Here is a 16947-nt window from a genome sequence, read left to right on the forward strand (position 1 = left end):
ACCTAGACCTCTTTGTCTAGTCTCTAGCGGCTCTTTATTGGAACACTGTATAGCGTTCCTGTATATATTCTAACTCCATATATATATGTAACATATTTATGCGGTTTTTAAATTCTCTGTCTATCTGCTTATATATATTTTTTTTCGCGCTTCTCGTATTCATTCGGTATAGGGACGTGATGGGTTTCGACCTTTTGTTGGGCAATAAAAAGAACTTAAGAAATGGCTTTGCATTTGTATAATTAAATTCTTGTGTTTTAGTTTATTGTAGAGATTTCCGATTATTTTGCTACTTAGCGAATGATAGTCACTTCCAGCCTTTGATTACTAAGTAAAACGTAACTTTTAGAAAACAACTGTTTTTGAGTTATTCCACTTTTTATGGCCGAAAAATTGATTTCGATAAAATTTTAATTTATTTAATTAGGCAATCATTATATAAGCGAAAGAACGAAATTTCAGGAAATTTTATAGTCTATACTATATTCCTAAGTGTCTTATGTCTGTCGGTCTTGCGTCTGTTTCTCTATAGACGTCCGAGCCGTTCAACCTAGGACCTCCATATTTCTCACAGCTATTCTTATGGCTCAAAGGCAGCGAGTCTTCACGGGATTTTAGTTCTAGCTCGGGCCCGCGGCCGAAACAGTCTTCACGGGATTTTAGTTCTAGCTGGGGCCCGCGGCCGAAACAGTCTTCCCGGGATTTTAGTTCTAGCTCGGGCCCGCGGCCGAAACACTCTTCCCGGGATTTTAGTTCTAGCTCGGGCCCGCGGCCGAAACAGACTTCCCGGGATTTTAGTTCTAGCTGGGGCCCGGCCGAAACAGTCTTCACGGGATTTTAGTTCTAGCTCGGGCCCGCGGCCGAAACAGTCTTCACGGGATTTTAGTTCTAGCTGGGGCCCACGGCCGGAACAGTCTTCACGGGATTTTAGTTCTAGCTGGGGCCCGGCTGAAACAGTCTTCACGGGATTTTAGTTCTAGCTCGGGCCCACGGCCGGAACAGTCTTCACGGGATTTTAGTTCTAGCTGGGGCCCGGCCGAAACAGTCTTCACGGGATTTTAGTTCTAGCTGGGGCCCGGACGAAGGACGGGCTACCCAGCTAGTTATTACTAAGCAAAGGTTGTCAAATTTATAACTGACGCCTGAGAGGCCTTTCTGTAACGCAGATAAAAATTATAAAAACTAAAATATAAAAACTGCAATTATCTGGGTATACTAATTGGTTTATATTAGATACGGCCTATACGAAACTAAAACTGGTTATGGTGCACTTCAGGACAATAACACTTGGACAGGTGCGGTGGGACGATTGGCAACTAAGGTATATATCTTAATATTGTGAAACTGTTTATATACCGAGCACTTGCTTTTATTTATTAGGAAATGGATGTGATATTAGGCCTCGCGGACACTTATCAGAGGCGAACTGTCATAGATTTCAGCGGTCCGTACTACGACGAAACTGTAAATTTCATTATCGGACCGCAACCGGCATCGAGAAACATAGAATTTCTGTTCCTTAGTCCTTTTCAAATTGAAGTAAGTCGGAACACCGTCTTTATTTAAAGGTGTGAAAAATTAAAAAAAGTAGATCAGGTCAATCATTTCCGCCTAAACTGTGTATTTAATCACACTGCATTCACTTAAATTACACGTATAAAACAGTTTCCAAACATCAACTATAAATTCGAATAAACCCGATATATGCACGTAACAATCGCTAACAAAGAAAACCGTACACTTGTCCAACAGTGACTCTTCACTTGCCTATTAATACTATTGATATAAAAAATATTTATTAAATTTCCAAAAGAATAATTTTCAGGCAATTGCGCACTGTTTTAGTTTATAAAATATTTTTTAAAAATTGAGCGGAAACAAAAGAAATCATAAACACAATTTTATTTTGTATAATATTGTATTGAATACGACAGTTCGAACTGAGATCTCAACCCTAAAGGGTCTCTTCTCTCCAACTCTGAAAATAAAACTTCAACTCTTTTTATTTAGTTAAAAACCGTTGTAGTTATTTTAAACCGACTAATAAGTAATCCCAACTAACTAAATAATCAAATTATCGTAGGATAACTTTTTCAGTCGGGAAACTCCTACAAGCCATTTAGCTCTCCCAAATATTTAAATCAAACTAATATCAACTCCCGAGCAGTGTTTCGCGACATGCCTTGTTCCTTCTTTTAAACTCCAGAACCATTGGTGCAATATCTTGGTAACAATATGGCAGTTAAATTTCGGTATAAGTGTTAAAAAATATTTCACTTAAGCCGGTTACAAAATCATTACGAAATTCTTTTATATTTCTTAGGTGTGGATGGCTTTTTTAGCTTTTATATTAGCAATCATTATTTTGTTGCGAGGTTTAACCTACGATCTGTTTGAAGAAACATTCTGGGCGGTTTGGTATGTCATCGGAATTTCTTCTTGCCAAAGTATGCCAATTTAAATTTATTAAAGGATCTTCCTCTTCAATGATTTGTTTCTATGAGCAAAATATTAGAAAAATGACAATTACCTCCCGGTTTAACACTTATGCTGGTATTTAGTTATGTCCGATACCATTGGTCCCACGAATGATCGACTTGCTCACTGTTCGTGCAACAGATGCCAGCCCTAATTTCTAATGGAAATAGCTTTCGAAGGTACCACTCTGTATTTACTCATCATATTTGCATTGGGAGGGAAGGTCTTCACTAAAAATATCTTTTGTCATAAAATTATATTAATTACGTTATTGTCAAACGCAGGTACAAATCAAGGAATTTCAGGCAACCGCCTGTCAACAATTGTTCCCCTGTCCATTTGGTTGTTCGCAGTGACGATTTTAGCCATATACTACGGTGACCTGTTAACTGCGTCAACCAGCGTGACCAGCGCAGATCATATCGATTCCTTAGAAAAATTAGCTGAATTACTTCGGAAAGGGACAATGCGAATCGGAGTGTTCAGAGGATCCTTCATCGAAAATTACATTAAAACTTTGGTATAAGTCCATAAATTTATTAAATATTAGAACGATGGCAGCTCATAAATCTTTTTACGGCACAAAAACTCCTTATTTTTTTCAAAGGATACTTTTCTTAGAAATAATAAATTGTATATTTTAGACGTTGCAGTTCTCAAATAATACTTCGATAGTAATAAAAACGAATGAATGCGGGCTTGTTTTGAAGCCCAGGACGTTCTCTTTCCAAAAATGTAATTGTCGAAACAAATTTCCAAGTCTAAGTGTATTAACTTTGAGTCCGAAACTGACCGTTTTCGCTCCTCAAAATCCTGAAATTTTCGGCGAATTTCTCTCCTCCGTAGCACGAGCAATTTGGGGCAAATCAAAGCTGTAGTTTTATTCCTAAAATAGAAGGAACTGAAGTGGAGGGATTCTGTTTACTTGTAGAAGTTTTCAAACCAGAGGTTTTTAATCATAATATTAACAAAACATTTACGTTCATATCGTTTTTCTACTACGTAGGCTTGTGTATGCGTAGGACTTTTTCCTGGGTGTTAAATCTACCTGCTTTTAATCCCAGATGTAAACAAATGTATTACAGACAATTAGCCAATGATACGCTTCGCATTTTCTGACGTCATGGGTGCCGAGAAAGTCTGGAAATTCGCCGAAAAACTTGATTTCCACCATTTCGACTTCTTTTTATAATAATTCAACGACCACTTAACCGATTTTGATGAAATTTTCTGTACTTGCTTTAAAATGTTTGCTCTTTCTAATGAATCATTAATTAGCCATAGCTAAAATTTCGTGCAACCAACACTTTAATGTAATTTTGCAATTTTTCCTTAATTTTTACATTTCGTCGTTTTTACGCTCACCTTTTGAAGAAAATAAGTACTTCTTTTAAAATAAGTTAAATAGGTATTAAAATGCAACGATTAAATGAAATTTAAAAAAGATGTTTTACATAGAAATTGGATTTCCCGAATCCAATCAAGCCCTTAAAAATGTAGGTACACATTAAAAAGCAAATTCTAGGCGCGCTTCTTGTACTTTGTCAACGGCCTTCTCGGACATTGGCTTAAAATATATTTTTTATACGAAATGAAAGAAAAACAAACACAAAATGTTTGTTTTAAACAGCTTACTCCATTTATTACTTAGATTACCGATATTATGTGTTTCGCTGAAAACGAAGCTGGATTAAGCAGCTTGAACCTGCAAAGTTACAAATGTTGAAAGCAATACTTTTTAAGCTTTATTGTGCGAAATATATACATGAAATTCAAAAAGCTATTTTTATTGTTTGCAGATGAATATACATATATATATATAGATAAATTACATATTAACTTCATCTAACTAGAAAGCTTTATTTTACTGTCTAATAACTTGATTTCTGTATTAAACAGCCTTCATCCAACGAGTACGGTGAACTTTATCGGGAGGTGGCCGTTCCTGTGGATTTTAATTTTACGGCATTGCCAAGTCTCAACGAACACAAATTAGCTATCTTATACCTCAAAAAAGACTTCATACTTGGGTTGTGGTTCTTCGGCAACAAAGACTTCAAATACTACGTGGTTAAAGAGAACTTATACAGCATAAAAGTAGGAGTGGGATTCAGAAAGGATTTTAATTGCAAGGATCGGTTTATTAGGGTGTAAGTAAGAAAATATGTGTGATAGGTATATTCAGCAAAACAAGTTTGGAAAGAAAAATTATTTTAAATAGCGAATGTTAAATATTCTAACCACGCTTTTTTTTCAACTAATAAATGTCTGATTTACTTATAAATACTTTAGTTATACCACAAAGTTACTTGTCTTTAGAACTTACAAGGAGAGGGCCCGAGGTGTTACACACCGATTTTGTTCAAACTCGGGGGATTGATAGACCTTCATGTAACTTGAAAAATCCTAAAGGGATTTTATTCAACGGTTAGGCCATGGCAACGAAAAATGTTTTTGACAACATAAAATGGAAATTTTCCCATTGAAAATATCATGGGATTTTGACCGATTCCAAGCCCCCCCCCCCCCCCGTGAAAAAGTTTAAAAAATTAAAAAAAAATTAAAATACCAAAATTATAAAAAATTGATAAAAATTGACGAAAAAAAAATCAAAATTGATCACATTTTTATTAATTTGAACCAAATGGGTGAAAATGAACCCATATGGCTAAAATTTTAAAAAATGTGAGAAAGAAATAAAAAAATACAAGCATTGACAAAAATATTTCAAAAGTGATTAAAATAATTTTTTTTCAAAATTGAAAAATATATATAAAATTTTAAAAATATTTATCAAAAACAGTAGTTTCGATCACAATACATAGGCATTGACGGAAATTTATAAGTTGTGTAAAATTGGATTAATGTATAGATAAATTGCGATTTTTTAAAAACAAAGTATTTATTTTGGTCAATTTTGATCAAATTCGACCAAAATGGGAAAATAATAGATCTAAATAAGTATAATTTTAAAGTTTTGTAAAAATTATATAAAAATAAACTAAATTCGACCAACTATCTCAAAATTGTTCAAATTTTTTTTCAAAATTGAAAAATGTGAATAACACTAAAAAAATTACCAAAATATATAGTTTCGATCCAAAACGATTAAAATTGATAGGAATTGATCGAAATTTATTTATATAGATAAATTGGTTTTTTTTAAATTATTTTCCAAATTTGGATAAGATAAAGGGAATGACGAACTAATTTCTTTCCTATATAGTATTGTAGTACTGTATATAAATATGTTTGTGTAAATATAACGTACTTAAAAAGGTAAAATATGAGAAAACAAATGATTAGAAAAACCGAGAAACGTTTAATAACGACGAATAAAATAATTTTGTATTACACTGTTTCTTAAAATAATCAATAATAATAATAATTATTATAATTTAAAAATGTTGTTAATTTTGATCTATTCCAAATTTGGAAAATAATTTAAAAAAAAACAAATTATCTATATAAATAAATTTCCATCAATTATTATCAATTTTGATCGTTTTGGATCGAAACTATTGATTTTGATAATTTTGTGTTATTAACATTTTTCAATTTTGAAAAAAAATATTTCAAACAATTTTGAGATAGTTGGTCGAATTTAGTTTATTTTTATATAATTTTTAAAAAACTTTAAAATTGGCCTAATTTAGATCTATTATTTTCCCATTTTGGTCAATCACTTTAATTTTTCGAGTAAAATGAAAACTTTTTATACCTGCATTTATGATTGCACAATAATAACTGGGTGAATTACTTCTCCTATTATGCCAAGAATGTAAAAATGCACTTCGAGGGGAAATTTTAAAAGTTTTGAATACATAATGTATCTGGGTTTTAGATTTCGAAAGTCTGGATCAACACGATTGCTCCCCTACATTTTGTTAAACTTATTTTAACAAATCAGCGGAAGCTCACCAAGGTACATGTTTCAGGCGAAAAAGAAATATAATTTCTAAATTTACAAGATATATTAAACTTTATCAATTAACTTTTAAATTTTAGCATTCTTAAAGTAAATTTATATGAACTTTACTTTAACTTTGTTGGTTTCGGTAAAAAAAATTGTTTCCATAACACGTTTATGACGAATTTTTAATGCCATTCCGAACCCGATTGTTTCCTTTTTGTAGAATCGAAACACTCGTAGAATCTGGTTGTTTGTTGAAATGGGAAGAAGAACTGGAGCGCCCTATGACGCTGAGGAAAATGATGGATGCCACAGAGGGAGACACTGTCGACTACATCCGACTTCGAGACCTCAAAAGCACTTTTTGCTCTTGGCTGGAGGCTATTTGGCTGGATTCCTCGTTCTAATTGCAAGCTTTATCAAAAGATTTTCGAAAAGGGTCATGGACTAAGAATGTTGAAAGTGACGTCTTCGTATTTTCCAAATACCAAATTAATTCGCGAGTTTCAATATATAAACAAACAAATATGTTAGAGAAATTGAAGTCGCACGGCTTAAAATATTTAAAATAGGGTTGTTGTAATATTTCATACTCTTTGTTAAGATTTTCCCAAACCTCTTAAGGATTACGAACTTAATCAGAACGAAAATCTTTTAGTTTTCGTTTAAGTAATCATCTATTATTGGAAATTACATAAAAATTACACTAAGAGAACCAATTAGATATCAACTGTATCTCTCGAAAACCTTTCAATTGAACTTCAATCCTAAATAAAAATAAATCTATTTCGCTATATACAATTTGTATTTAGTTGATTGATAATCATATAATAGTTTTTTTTACTTCCAGCTAGGAGCAACAAACACAAAGAGAACGCAGCTAGCCTTTAAACAGGCTAACGAAGGGTTGTGTACGAATTTCATTGGACGAGCGTCACGAGCCTATACGCTGAACGTTTTACGGGCGGGGGGAAGACAATTTCCGAATTTTCTCCTGCGACGGCAGCAGGCGCAAAAGCGTTTAGCCAATGAAAAACGTACGCAAGAAAATCCACGACTTTTCACGGGTTGCGTTCTCCTTGTGTGGGGTGTTGTGTTTGTTGCTCCTAGCTTCCAGTTTCCTAAATTTTTCGCTTAAAAATGCTTCTTTTTTAATATTGATGTTTTTCATTGATGTTCATTGTCGAGGAAGGTTCTTTTGAGGTAGCAAATTAAATTAATAAAATTACACTTTTTTCAAAATAATATTTTAAAATTTAAAATAAAAATTGTTAAAAGTAAGAATTTATACGCTTAAATAGCATTCATTTTCAAAAGATGAGTATAGTTCTATGTAAAATCAATGAAACTACATCTTTTTAAGCTACTATAATAAAAACCCTTTGGTACACTGGGAGTTAAACAAGCTAAATACGTTTTGTATTAAAATATCACTTTCAGTACATCGTTTGTAATACAATGCATTATATTTACCGTAGTTTCGAATGTTTGAAATTGTTGCATATTTGGAAAAATAAGCATTTTCCTCTTTGTGCTGAAAGGTTAGCACAAATATACATTAGAAACATTTTCTTGGCAAGACTCTTTAAAAAACGTATTACCACCGAGTATATACGAGCTTGAATTATTTATGAACTCATAACTTAGAGAAAAAGACCAGTTTCGACTCAACCCGATCCATTGGAACATTTTTGAGAAGGTCCTTCAACTTACTCATTGAAAAGTGTGTTTACCTACCAGCAAATTTTTTTTAAATTTGTCTGAAATTTGGAGTTCCTTACTGAAATGTTACTCTAAATTATACACTTTTTTAAATTCCTTTTTGAGCAAATTGGAACACCTTGTAAATTAAAAATCGGATAGTCGTAGTATACGCAATTGAACGTGATCAATTAAATGAAACATCATTTTTTCCAGGGGAAGTAAAATAGAATGAATTTGAAACTCATAAAAATGTTTAATTATCTCCAAATGCACAAGGAACAACATCGATTGGTTTACTGCTATTGAGATGTCGTTATTTGAAAGGAAGTGTTTTCCAAATAAAGTTTTCATTTCAAACATTATTTGTTCGAAAAATATTTTAAAAATAATATTAAATTTTATTCATATTACAGTTGTTACAACAGCCAACTCTAAAAACTAATTAAGGAAGTGTGAAAAAAATATTTTTAAAACATAATATTAACAAAGCTTAAAACAATGGTCATTATTATGAATTAGTATTTGAATCGTCTAAATTTTTTTGCGCGCTACTGATATAAAACCACCTATGTTTTAATTAAAAGATTAGTAAAACAAGTTTGGATTATTTAACGTCAAAATACATTTCAATTAAGCCTAAATTTATAACTGGTTTTAACGGCTTATGAAAATGTTTTCAAATGATAAAGAAATTGAATCTGGAATGGAAAATATCAACAACATCATTATTGTTGTATCTTAAACAATATGTGGGAAGATTTGACTGAATTGTACAAAGATCGTTGGATGGCAATCGTTGGGTGGCTGAACTTCTGACAGAAGGCACCAGCTCGAAAAAGAGCCCAACGATAAAAATTTATTTGTTACTGATGACGGAAATGATGCAAGATTATTTTTGAGAGAATAATTCAAGCAAACAACAGTAATGTTTAAACTATTTATTTTCCGTTTTGAAACTCCTTAATTATATGTAAGATTGATTCAAAATAAAAGTACAAAATAACGAACTTTGCAAAACTATGTTGAATATTTTGGCTAGTACTGTGAATTTAAGTTCTACAATAAATAACATTTTTACAGTCATGGGTGCTAGCTAGAGGCTGGTGACCACGGCTTTGAGTTTTTCATTCCTTAGTAGTATTTTAACTGTTTTTGAAGTAAATATTTTTTAATTGCTGAAACCATTCTTTCGTGTAACATCTCAGAGGTCCCTCTTGTGCGGCTATTTGTGGCTTTGTTTTTCTGCTTTGTGCTTTCATCGTATTTGCCTACAAGGTCTTTTTGTAGGGCCACCAATTCCTGAAGGGTGTTATTTGTTTCACACTTGGATGCTTTTTTTAATCCCTAGATTTAAATACTAAAACTTTTCTGAAATTACTACCAATGGGACTTAAACTTTAACATTTCTTCCGAGGGGTCGGACATTCTAAGAAATCTGGTTAATTTTCCAAGAAATCCGAAATCCAGATATCCCACGCAAATTTCGAAAACTGACTTGAAATCTTGAAATCCGGTTAGATATCGAAAAATTTCAAAAACGTGAAATCCGACTTGAAATCTTGAAATCCCGCAAAAAATTGAGAACAATATGAAATCCCGAAATTGAACGATAAATCGAGATATCCTGAAATCCGACGAGAAATCGCTAAATCCGACGAAAAATCGCGAAATCTAGGACAAATGTTACGAAATCTGAAATCCGACAAGATATTAAAATCCCGTACACAATTTGGATGAATGTTTGACGACGCGATTTCTTCTATTAGAACTTTTTACACTATTTAGTGAAAGGGAGCCCGTTTCTTCTAAAAGCAATCAGGCATTTCTTGTACCTTATATTTACTTGGTGTAAGCTCATCAATACGTGTACTCTTTTCCCTCCAAATCAACCATTATTTTTCAAGGACTTTTCCCAACAATACCTTTGATGCTGCATTTTGATAAACTGTGATTTTTTGGGGTTCATTATGTCAGGGTTCTTCAAATTTATGTATTTCACTGATTATTCAATCAGATTACGGTTATTTCAGGATGGTCACCAAGAATTATGTTGACAACAGTGAAGAAAGTCGAATTTGAAGGGTTTACTCCAATCAGTTGAATCTTTTGATTTGCCTTGGTAAGAATAACATAACACGAACTAGATAAATTATTATTGAATTACTAACTTGAAAATAGAGTAATTTACCTATATTTTGCAGTAAGGTTTTCTATTTTTGACTGTACTTGATTTCCAGTCCAAACGGCATCATATTTTTCAAGTTCCAAGGAACATATTATCTAAAACTTTGTTCTTCCTTCTTGCGGATCTTAGTTTTTCGTATTATCTTTCAAAATTTATAGAAGAATCCTTATTGATTTTATTCTACGATTGTCTTTGGTCCATTTCACTCGCAATTTTTCGTAAACTTTCTCAAACGTCCAGAGCACCTTTCATGTTATGCCAAGCTGCTGAAAGAAATTAAAACCTAAAACCAAAATTTCGCAGTGAACGCCAGAAAAAAATCTGGGTTTAAAATTGAACCGCGATTTGTTTGGCTTGAGTAAACCATCTTTAAATGATCTACCGTCGGAAAAGTTGACCGCGGCTTAATTATCAACTTGAACCTGATTTTACAGGCCTCGTCTGAAAAGCGTATAAGTGGATTGCGCGTTTCCGTTGAATGGACCAAATGCTTCATTTAAAATATTTATTTCTTGATGATACGTAATTTGATACTGAGAAGAGCGAACAAAAATAGTTCATTATCATAAATGATATGCGTGCTTATTTGTGAAATTTGTCTTAACTTAGTTATTTTAATTTATTTATGTGTTTCAGAGCTCTGGGATTTCTCACAAATTCGTTAATGATAACAAGATTTTCTTATATTTTTAAGCTTTTATATGGGTTTTTTTTGGCCCCATCGAAAACGAGCCTTACTTTATCCAAAAGAATTCTGGTCTGCACATAACACCTAAACAAGATTTAAATAACTAGAAGAGAATTGACTTATTAAACCAATTTTTAGTACAACTAATTGACTGTGTTCTCCCATCGAGTGGTGGTCGTTTTCTAAAACTATAAAAATCATAGTGCATTTGTCACATGAACAATATCCCGTGTGTCCCTTTGTACAGTTGAAACGTGATTTTGCAGGGATATCAAGAGTCCATCTAATTTAAACCTTTATTGTTTCGAATCGAATTTAAAGCACTTCTTTGGAACTGTTTGAGCTAACTTTTATAGCCTCTGAGATAAACCTTTAAAGGGTACGGTTTTGCTAAACCACAAAATAAAGCTACCATAAATGATTTTGCACGAGGTCCTTCCTCAAAACTGAAGACTGAAACCAACATTGGCCAAAATTCCTTATTTTCACTGTTGGAAAAAGGTACTCCAGCAATAATGACTACAAATATCTCAGCTTTTTATGGCTCATGATAAACGTTTTAAGGCCATGACGTTTTCCAAAATAAACGATATCCCCAGAACCAAACGATTCAACTTCTAAAAATGAACTTTTAGTCTTTAAACCCGTTCGTTTGTTCTTCGGCACTTTAAAACCATTTCTTCGCAACAAAGCTAATTCATTTTTTAAGAACCACATGTGTTAAACAATTTCGAAATGAGTCAGGAAATGAGATTGAATAAATCACTCCATTTAAAATAAATAATTAAAAAGAACTCACTCAAAGTTATTCACTGTAAGTTGCGCTGCCCCCGTTAGTTCATCAAACAGGCAGACTGGTAAAAACTTATAAACCCTCCTTAAAAACGTGAGGGAAGCCACGTCTTCAACCTACGCCTTTTCAGTGGTAAGCCGAATGAACTTGTACATGAAGTGCAATGAGTTGACTATTTAAATCATTCACGACGGAAACGCCGTAATTTGGATTGACGTTTTAAAATCGGGTCAGGACTGTATTTCGATATTCGGGTCTAGATTGTATTCTGATCGTCGGATAAGAGTAAAACTTTATCAGTGTAACAATTTCTGGTCTCTGTTTGACCCAATTCCAACTGCTTCTCCTATTCGTCCGTGTAGATTCTTAGCCGAATAAAAAATGAAGATCTTAATATTGTGTGCTATTTAAATCGTATAGAAACCGATGCTTTTAATAAAGACGTTACAGCTCTCTAATGTTTTCACTGCATTATTATTTCCGGCAGTTCATTTTCAAATTGTTGCTGACTGGTGCATCAGATTGATTGGTTTATCAGCAGAATGAATTTCCGTCGGAGGTATAAAACTTTCGGCTTTCGAAAGTGGCTTCAAACAGCAATGATTTACAGATAAAACAAATAAAGTCTTTTTTGGGAAAATTTGACTCTATAAATATATATTATATATTTTTATTTGAATATATATAAGTGTGCCAAATTTTTCGATTACGAATTTTTTTCTGAGCTGTAGACTCTGGTTCTTGGTAAAAACCTTCCGACTAAAAGTTACAAAGTGCAATACTTACAAAACACTCGTCTGGGAGATGTACTTTAATATTATGAATATTTGATGTTTTTAAGAAAAGTTCTTTTTTCTTATTCTACGAATTTAAAAAAAGTCACTTACGTGAAATTGAGAGAAGAGAAGAAAACATTTAGTAGTTTTGATTCGCCCCCTAGTGTTCGAAAAACTCATTAATAGTTCAATTGGAGATTCTTTCGTTAATTTCCGCTTGGAATATTAATGACTGCCTTTTAAAAATGCGGCTTAAATTGACGAGTTGCGTGAATTTTATTTTAGTATAAAACTCACCCTTGAGATAATTGTTATTTAAATATTTCCATTCGTTCAGTAGTTTGTCAGGAGTGGAATATTCGCTGAATTACATTCACAGACGAAAATCATTTAAAAATCGGCAGTGTGTTAAATGGATGAGTTTTCTATTATTGTACATTATATTTAATCGCATTACGGAATTCGTTATAAACAATTATAAAAAATAATAAATACTGTCGAGGTTGCTTGCAAAATACTACTCTCACAATGGGCAAGTGAAAATTAAATATTATTATAAACTAGCTAAAGTTCTGCTATAAACTAAATATTTTATTAAAAAAATTACATCATTCGATAACACTCAAATTGAGTATTACAAAATGTCATTGTATCAAAAACCTTAACTGCGGTTAATCGAATCGCTTTAAATTTGGAGATCGGTCTCGCCGTTAAACTGCACCGAGTTGACTTATCACCACAAAGGTTCCGTTGCGTATAGATGAGCTATAAATTAACGACTAAAATGAGTTGGAGCTCATTTGCGCAATAACCAAACGCGCCGTCTGGTTTCTAACGCCATTTCTTCCAGTAACTTGGGCAGAAAACGTTCATAAGCCTTACCATTTAGCCTGGTATAAAGTAACATACAGCTAAACGATCGCCAACATTGCCCCAACAGAATGGATGTTGAGACTTAACATCTGCTGGTGAGAGTAACTTAAGCTCCATTGGTGATTGTTATATAAATAAAGTATTCTGTCAAAAAGAATACTAGAGACCTGTAGGGCAACGCCTACTCGGTTCTCATGCGACGGACCAAATTTTATCCCCCAGGGAAAGTCCGCTTGACCATTGACAACCACTTACCAAAATGATACACTGTCTAATTATATAAATCTCTTAAACTCGCGGGGTAAAATTTATCAATCTATAGCATATTACGTAGTGTTCTACGACCGAAAACCGTTGTTATGATTTACAACTCTCAGTCAACGATTTCAAAAGCCTCTAGGTCACAGGTGTACAATTAATGATGTTAACTGCCTCTCTAACACGAACGTGTAGGCTTTCACGAGGCTTTGCAGGCGTTTAGTCTTGATAAATTTAAAGCGTTGTCAAAACATTCCAAAGCTTTTAGTTACAAATATGGATCCCAAATTGCTCAAACCGCAGTTAAAGTTTTTGTTACCATGACATTTTGTAATACGCAATTTGAGTGTTTTCGAGTGGTGTATTTTTTTAATACAATATTTAATTCATAGCAAATCTTGACATAGTTTATAATTATATTTAATTTTCACTAGCCCATTGTGAGAGTAGTATTTTGTAAGCGTCCTCGACAGTATTGATTATTTTTTATTATTTTTTATATTAAATTCCGTAATGCGATTAAATATAATGTACAATAATAGAAAACTGTCGGGAGTAGTGGCTCACTCCTGTAATCCCAGGCGTCCGGGCTCGCAGTCTTCTCAGACTCAATCCGCCCTTTCTTCTTTGAATAAAAAAAATAATAGAAAACTCGTCCAATTAACACACTGCCGATTTTTAAAAGATTTTCATCTGTCATTGTTATTCAGCGAAATTGCAACACCTGACAAGCCACTGAACGAATGGAAATAATTAAATAACAATTATCTGGGTGAGTTTTATACTAAAAAAGAATTCTCGGAACTCGTCAATTTAAGCCGCATTTTTAAAAGGCAGTCATTATTATTCCCAGCGGAAATTTACGAAAGAATCTCCAATTGAACTATTAATGAGTTCATTGACACTGGGGGTCCGAATTTAAATAACTAAATGTTCTCTTCTCAACTCTCAATATCACCTAAAAGTATTTTTTTAAAGTTCGTAGAATAAGAATGAAGAATTATTTTGGTTAAAAACATCAAATATTCATAATACTAAAAGTGAATCTCCTTGACGAGTGCTTTGTAAACTTTGTAACTTTTAGTCGGAAGGTTTTTATAAAGACATATTTTCCAAAAAATATACTATTTTCTTTATGTGTAAATCATTGCTGTTTGCAACCAATTTCGAAAGTCTTATACCTCCGACGAAAACTCATTCTGCTGATAAACCTATCAGTATGATGCACTAGTCAGCAACAATTTGGTTCAATGAAATAATAATGCAGTGAAAACATTAGGGCTGAAACGTCTTTATTAAAAGCATCGGTTTCTATACGATTAAAATAGCACACAATATTAAGATCTTCATTTGTTATTCGGCTAAGAGTCTACACGGACGAATAGGAGAAGCAGTTGGAATTGAGTCAAACAATGACCTGAAATTTCCACACTGATAAAGTTTTACTCTTATCCGACGATCGGAATACAATCTGGACCCGAATATCGAAATAAGCTGGTTTCACACTCGACGGAAAATTAGCAGCGTAAAGTTGATCGTTAGCGGTGTATCGAATGGGAATCAATTTTCAGCTCGACGTTTATTATCATCTTTCCGGCATATTTTCCGTCGAGTGTGAAACCAGCTTTACAGTCCTGAACCGACTTTAAAACGTCAATCCAAATTACGGCGTTTCCGTCGTGAGTGATTTAATAGTCAACTCATATCCACTTGCACTTCATGTACAAGTTCATTCGGCTTACCACTGAAAAAGCGTAGGTTGTAGACGTAACTTTTTTTTAAATAAAATACACTTCCCTAACGTTTTAAAGGAGAGTTTAAAAAATTATGTTTTACCAGTCTGCCTGTTTGATGAAATATCGGGGGTAGCGCAACTTCCAGTGAAGAACTTTGAGTCAGTTCTTTTTAATTATTTATTTTAAATGGAGTGATTTTTTTTTAAAGATTTTAAAGAAATGAATAAAAACACTATTGCACAGTAAAAGAGTTTTGTTTATTAAAACGCTACGGCCGTTTCGGCGCACTAACCGGCGTCGTCGTCAGGCGAATACATTATTTGGAGTGATTTATTCAATCTCATTTCCTGACTCATTTCGAAATTGGTTAACACATGTGGTTCTTAGAAAATGAATTAGCTTTATTGGGAAGAAATGGTTTTAAAGTGCCGAAGAACAAACGAACGGGTTTAAAGACTAAAAGTTCATTTTTAGAAGTTGAATCGTTTGGTTCTGGGGATATCGTTTATTTTGGAATAAGTCATGGCCTTAAAACGTTTATCATGAGCTATTTCCCATATAAAGCTGAGATGTTTTTCGTCATTTTTGATGGAGTACCTTTTTCCAACAGTGAAAATAAGGAATTTTGGTTTCAGTCTTCAGTTTTGAGGAAGGACCTCGTGCAAAATCATTTATGGCAGCTTTATTTTGTGGTTTAGCAAAACCGTACCCTTTAAAGGTTTATCTCAGAGGCTATAAAAGCGAGCTCAAACATCAAAATCACGTTTCAGCTGTACAAAAGGACATACGACATTTTGTTCATGTGACAAATGCACTGTGATTTTTATAAGTTAAGATGATGATCACCACTCGATGGGATAATTCAGTCAATAAAATGAACTAAAAATTGCTATGGCTAGTCAGTTCTCTTCTAGTTATTTACATCTTGGATGTTTAGGCGTTATGTTCAGTCTTGCCTACTTTTGGATAAAGCAAGGCCCGTTTTCGATTCAATATTACAAAAGCTCAAAAGTAGAAGAATTATTATCCCAAACGAATTTGTGAGAAATCCCGAGCCTCTGAAACACATAGACAAATGGAAAAGAACTAAGTTGAGACAAATTAAATAAATTAACATATCATTTATGTTAAAGAACTATTTTTCGTTCGCTCTTCTCAGTATCATATTACGTAGTATCAAGAAATAAATATTTTTAATAAGGTATTTCGTCCATTCACCGGAAACCCGCAATCCACTTATACGCTTTTCAGACGAGGCCTGTAAAATCAGGTTCAGTAATTTAAAGTTGATATTTAAGCCGCGGTGAACGTTTCAGACGGTATAACATTTAAAGATGGTTTACTCAAGCCAAACAAATCGCGGTTCAATTTTAAACCCAGATTTTTTTCTGGCGTTCACTGCGCATTCGCGAATTTTGGGTTCTAGGTTTTAATTTCTTCCGATAGCTTGGCATAACGTGAAAGGTGCTCTGGACTTTTGAGAAAGTTTAGGAAAAATGTGAGTGAAATGGACAAAAGACAATCGTAGAATAAAATCGATACG

General features: G+C 33.3%; 1 protein-coding gene across 1 annotated transcript; it reads left to right on the forward strand.

Annotated features, from left to right (window-relative positions):
* Positions 1–222: 222 nt before the first annotated feature.
* Positions 223–6798, forward strand: LOC149954573 (ionotropic receptor coreceptor Ir8a-like). Its single transcript, XM_090169963.1, has 7 exons — positions 223–236; positions 1234–1321; positions 1381–1539; positions 2324–2447; positions 2763–2998; positions 4378–4628; positions 6615–6798. Exons 1-7 carry the CDS (start codon positions 223–225, stop codon positions 6796–6798), a joined length of 1056 nt encoding a protein of 351 aa, XP_090026089.1.
* Positions 6799–16947: the final 10149 nt, after the last annotated feature.

Source organism: Leiobunum rupestre, chromosome 3 (genome assembly GCF_980474605.1).
Source record: "Leiobunum rupestre chromosome 3, qqLeiRupe1.1.hap1, whole genome shotgun sequence".
NCBI classification, from domain to species: domain Eukaryota; kingdom Metazoa; phylum Arthropoda; class Arachnida; order Opiliones; family Sclerosomatidae; genus Leiobunum; species Leiobunum rupestre.